Genomic DNA, 6,074 nt, shown 5'->3' on the forward strand with positions numbered 1-6,074 from the left:
CAAACAGCTCGTGGTTTCGCCCATTCTACATTCCTACAACACCCAACGTGCATTGCGCCCCTCCCTGTGAAAGGAATGGCCCAGCGAGAGACACTGGAGTGAAGTACTACCGTTTTCGCTGCAGGCAACGACTCAGAGCGGGACAGAATCCGAAATACGATGAGAATATACCAGTGGATCGTCTAAAAATCTTCAGGTCTGCAGTCTACATATCAAACCTGACGATTTTGAATGAGACATGACATCGGAGGCAGCGTCCCAGATTAAGGAAGTGTAGTTTAGCGAGCTCCCTGGCCTTCGCCAGATGACGCGTTTTACATAGTCTAGTGGAGGTTTTCCAGCCAAATTGCATTTCTTTCTACCATAATGACATGAGCTCCTCATAATAGCATGATAGGACCGAGTTTGAAAATCGGCAAACTGTCCCTTTTTGGACATTGTTTTATCTCAGTAGTACCAAGAAGCATACAGGTGTTACTCTGCCCTGTCTTACCTTTTCCAGAGCAGCCCAGCACTAGCAGACACACCAGTTACCCCGGCAAGGGCAGCCAGCATCAGCCTCCTCCGGCCAGACCCACGCACTGCCCCGCTGTGGTAGCGCCGGGACAGCTGCACAAGCCCCACCGAAACTGCGGACAACGCCCGCAAGCGGAACATCCTGCAGAAAGAAAAGAATACGGGTATGATTTTAACAGGGCCTATAAAGTACATTTAGAAGATGCTTGACAATTTATTTTTAGAAAATTTTCTCCAGCATGTGATGACAGAAAATGAGTAGTAATAGATGACATAGATCATCTTCTGTTCTTGCAATAACTGACAAATAAGAAGATTCAAACAACTGAACTTAGATATTATTTTAATGTCTCTAAGAAGTTTGAACACTTTGCTTATCGCGTCCCTGCTACAGCCATAAGCCACAGAAGTCTAAGGAAGGGATTTGAAGAATTTGACCACAAACTAATTAACAGTCATCTCAAGAGGCAACGCCAAGAACAAAAGCAGTGAACTCGTGGGATCTTCATATGGCACTGAAGGCAAAACTGTTCCTTCCACAGTCAATGAATTAATGTCCTGGAATCCTCACACACCTAAATTATTAAACAACAGAAAGCAGTGATAAAACTAATTGCAGCCGGTGCAGCTAAGCTTAAGAACTTCTTTTTCGACCAGGCGGTTGCTTAATTCATCAGTGTCACGCAAAGATGATTAACAATTAAGCAAGTGGCTACTGGTGTGTATCTGTAGCTCCCGTGTGTGCTCACAGGATGGGACACAGGACTTCATCCCTTTGAGGCCTGAAGCGGCCACCTGTCGATATCCTATTAACCATTCAGACGACGATTGTCAAACCGATTCTGAAGACAAAAAAAAAACATGGCATATGCTAATTGGAGTGTTAAGCAGCCTGTGACGACTGAGGAGAACTGAAGGAAACAAGCAAGCACTTATACACATCATTTTTTTGTCTGCTAAATGACTGGTGCCAAAGATTTTATAGTCACAAATGAGACTGAAAGCTGTTCAGTGCAACTAAACAACCTGAATGAGAGTCAATGATACAACAATAGATGTTTAAGCAATGCACAGGCTCTGTTTGAAACGGATACACACCCAATTTGGATGATATTGATCTTTTGCTCCGAGGTAGTTTGAATGTACTGTAATCCCAGCCATACCTTTTTTTTTAAACTAAATTAAGGATTGAGGACAAACATTTAAAGGACGGTGATGTGTGAGAATTTGTTGGCATCTACGCATATCAGATCTGGTTGATTTGTATTTAAAGGTTTAATCGTCTCATCCTGATTTAAAGCATGACAAAAATATACACACAGAAATACCTGACAATCAGAAATATGGGAGGAAGCAGACAGACGGAGACAAAACACAAAGCTGCTTTTTCTTGATATCTTTGACCCTGAGCTGCCAGCTGAGGACCGCCTACTTAGTTCAGTGTAATTTATGTCTTCCTGGGCCTTTGAAACTTGTCAACTGAGTTGAATTTAATCATTTTCAAAGTGAGAGTTACCCATGATCTGTTAAATCCCCAGTTGGCAGGCTTGGAGCTCGCACAGAAAATAGATTTCTACAGCTGAGACACAGTGATGCTCACTTTGTTCTCATCAGACTGTCAGAACTTTTTGGTCAGGAAGACAGTAAAAGGAATGTGAAAGCTAGCTTTAACAACAAGCAGCGAGCCACACTTCAGCTACAAACTCCTCATCTGTACTATCCATCTTTGCAGAGCACTCAGGATGACCTGGTTATAAAAAGTGTGGGAAATATGATAAGCTAGAACCTTTGGTCAAATACAGAAACCTGCAATGGGCAGTGAAGATTTTGGACCGATCTTTAGCCACTACAAAAACAAAAAGCAAGAAAAAACAAGTCATACATCTAAATGTATTAGAGCCCTCGACCATTGACTGTGATTTTAGGACACAAACATAGAACATACAAAATTTTCACCACTGGGAGATAAACAGGAAAATATCAAAAGTGATTTTAAGAGTCACTGATAGGGGTCAATTTAAGGGTCAACATCTATGAAGTGCAAGATTTTAAGTGCTTTCAAAACTGCTGAAAGTTACTATAGTTTAAATAAAATGTTTTCAAGCAGCTAGAATTAAACATGGGACCTTATGTCAGAGGTTGCATCCTTCAACTGTGAGCCAAGACTTTGAAGACATTGATTTTCCTTATTCAAAAAGCAGTCAGTCCAGCGCGTTGCAAACACATTCAGCCCTTTCAATCTTGTGACAAGGCACACTGGGACCTGGAGCTGACCTGGGACCTGGAGCTGACCTGGGACCTGCTAAATCAATATCATCCTTGGTCATCAACATTTCAAGCCACTTGACAGTTACACATTGAACTGCCCACAAGATAAATATAACTATTTACTGTGTGTATGATTGCATTATAAAACACAAAAATGGACATGAAGTAGAGGGCAGTGTCAACTCACCAAAGCAGGGGCACTAAACGTTATGTTTTATGCCCTCAGGACAAACTACTGATGCTTTCCTCTCAAACAATTGTAAACCTGGCGTTTTTAAGACACTAAACTGAAGTCTCGCTGTTGCTCAGGGATGGTTTTGTTTGCCTCCGAGCAGTAAATACAGGCAGCCGGAGGGGACTATTGTCAGGATTACCAGCAGCACATATGAGAAAGGTTTACAGGTCTACCTACACTATCTCGATTGTACCCCTCTTACACATTTTAAAGATCTTAAAGCGGGTCTGTGACTTGCTCATGACCTTTGGTAACTTCCTTAGGTTGACAGAATTATTTCTAAAGATTTTGGCAACTGTGAGGGATTGTTACCTGCAGGGTTATCACAACACACGCCAATACACTGGACAGATAGGCAAAAGGCAATTCAAGTTGGGTGATATTGACAGTGTAGTGACCCACCATTTCTGACTGCCCAACTAGAATATCAAGTTTATAAACACAAGAGTTAATACTGTGATCTGCAATTGGACATACAAAAGGGGTTCAGGCTGGTGCACAACTTAACCAAAGGTGACCCAAATTTCTAAAGAGCTTTGGTCCAGAGGGAGCCAGTTATTCAGATGCAATGTTGATGAGGTTTGAAAGTGAAATGAGGAAACGTTTAGTCTACTTTCAGCAGATGTAGGCAAAGTACTGCCCTTATGGCAAGCCCTTTTAACATTCAATCAGCAGGGCTGACTAGAAGCAGTTTAGTTTTCACTAGTCAAAATGTCATTTTTCAGATATCTGAAATGCAGTTGTAGATATCTGAAATTACAATCTTACTAGATACAATTCCACTCCGACATATCAGTAATTTAATTTTGACAAGTCAGAATTAAATTTTAGATCTCTCGTATTCCATTTATGATATCTGTAATGTAAGAACAATTGTAGAAATCTACGAGGAACATTGCTACTAGTAAGAATGTAATTGTTGATATCAATAATTAACATTTGGACTAGTGAGAATGGAGTTATAGAGGTCATGCTAAAAACAAAACAATGGGGTACCTGTGCATCATTTGAACAACTTTGGGGTTTCCTTGTTTACATTCAAACACAACACCAGTGTTACCATCAACACTGTGGTGTTTCAAAACATGTTTATTTATAATTAATTTCAGCCAGCCGTTGACGACAGTGTACTGTGTTAAATGTAACCATAACAATAATAACAATAACTTTACTGATCCCCAAAGGGAAATTCACTTGTCTGGCAGCTCATCTACCATTTACTGAAGAATTAAAAAGTCTGATGGCTGTGGGCACAAAAGATCTTCTATATCTCTCCGTCCTGCAGCGAAGAGAGAGGAGCCGTCCACCACCGTTGTTTCTTTGGTCCATCAAGGTGTTATGAAGTGGATGATTTGTGTTGTTTAGAATGGCCTCAGCCTTCTTCAGTGTGCATCTCTCAGCCACATCCCCCAGTGAGTCCAACCTGGCTCCAATCACAGAGCTTTTTTCACCAGTTTGTCCATTCACCTTGCATCCTTGTGTCTTACACTGCCTCCCCAGCAGACTGCAGCATAAAACAGAACACTGCCACCACAGACTGATAAAACATCTGCAGCATCTTACTGCAGATGTCTAGAGATCTGAGCCTCCTTAAGAAAAAGAGGCAGCTCTGCCCCTTTTTGTAGAGTGCGTCTGTGGTAAGGGACCAGTCTAACTTGTTATTAAAGTGTACACCTATAGGTTGGTACCACCTCGATTTACACCCCACAAGATACCTCTACTAGAAACCCCTACTCACATGTGGGGCCAATATAGATGGCCATATTAACCACACCCACTTTACAAAGTAATTTCTTTGCCCTGTGTGCTCCGGGGGTACACGGTAGCTCAGTCTGTAGGGGCTTGGCTTGGAAAGCCCGACATGGACCAAGCGTGGAATTGGGCTGGTAGCTGTTGAGGTGCCAGCTCCTTACTGATCTCCGTCAAGGTGTCATGAGCAAGGCACCGAATCCCCCACCGCTCGGGGCACATGTCCATGTGTAGCCCCCTCACTCTGACATCTCTCCCGTAGTGCATGTCCATGGAGTCCTGTTTGTGCATGTGTGTATTTCGGGCCTATGTGTGTAGCATGTTTGTAAAAACAGAGTGAAAAATTACATTTACCCTTGGTGATTAATAAAGAATCGCTGCTTCTTCTTCATAACATTTTTACTAGTAAAAAAATAATTGTTGATATCAAGACTACATTTTGACTCGTGAGAACTGAGGTGTAGATATCTGTAATTACAGTTGCAACAAGTCAAAATTGCATCATAGATATGTTTGCTTGGAATTCAAACTAGTCAAAAAAGCAATTGTTGATATCTACAATTGTTATTGCATACCAGCCTACCTGAAAGAATCATAAGCTTTAATCACATCCCTGAAACGTTAACAAAAACCTTCAGAAGAGCACACAGGGCAAATAAATTACTCAGTAAAGCGGGTGTGGTTGATATAACTACGTTGTCCCCACATGAGTAGGGGTATCTACATTTAACACAGTACACTGTCGTCAACGGCTAAAGTTAATTTATAAATAAACATGTTTTGAAACACCGCAGTGTTGGTGGTAACGCTGGTGTTATGTTTGAATGTAAACAAGGAAACCCCAAAGTTGTTCAAATGATGCACAAGTACCCCAATGTTTTGTTTTTAGCATTAAGTTAACCTCCTTAACAGTAGCTTAGAGTAATATAGCTGTTAGCTGAGTGCTAACCGGTATAACAGGTCTTTAACATCAGTCCTAATGCTGTGTCTTTTGTTACTGTTAATGTGAAATACTAAGCATCGAGTCCAACTGTCAAATATTCTTTCGTAGGGCAGCTAACGCTAAGTACCTAGCTTGCTAACTAACGTTAACGTTAGGATAAACGTCTACTGTTAGCACAGGAAGCTTTCAACGGTTTACGTCACACACTGCTTCGTTAGAGAGCTGTTTTAGCAAATAAAAGACACTGAGACTTACATTAAGGACGACACAAACACCACTCAGTCAAAAATGTTGGTGTCTTCAGCGCTTCGACTCCGTCTTTCCCCTCTTCTGTCTGCAGAGATGGAGCGCAGCGCAAACAGC

The 6,074-nt window shown here is 41.5% G+C and overlaps 1 protein-coding gene across 1 annotated transcript in view; it reads right to left on the reverse strand.

Annotated features, from left to right (window-relative positions):
* micu1 (mitochondrial calcium uptake 1) overlaps positions 1-6,074 on the reverse strand; it is a 42,913-nt gene extending 36,839 nt beyond the window's left edge. The window contains exons 1-2 of the mRNA XM_069658455.1: positions 5,967-6,074; positions 494-658 (exon numbers count right to left, since the gene is read on the reverse strand). Coding sequence (XP_069514556.1) covers positions 494-658; positions 5,967-5,968 — 167 coding nt within the window. The 5' untranslated portion in view covers positions 5,969-6,074. The remainder of the gene's footprint in view (positions 1-493; positions 659-5,966) is intronic.

The sequence above is a fragment of the Semicossyphus pulcher genome, unplaced genomic scaffold (genome assembly GCF_022749685.1).
Source record: "Semicossyphus pulcher isolate SPU_LCO1_2020_fin unplaced genomic scaffold, fSemPul1.0.p SCAF_12, whole genome shotgun sequence".
NCBI classification, from domain to species: Eukaryota; Metazoa; Chordata; class Actinopteri; order Labriformes; family Labridae; genus Semicossyphus; species Semicossyphus pulcher.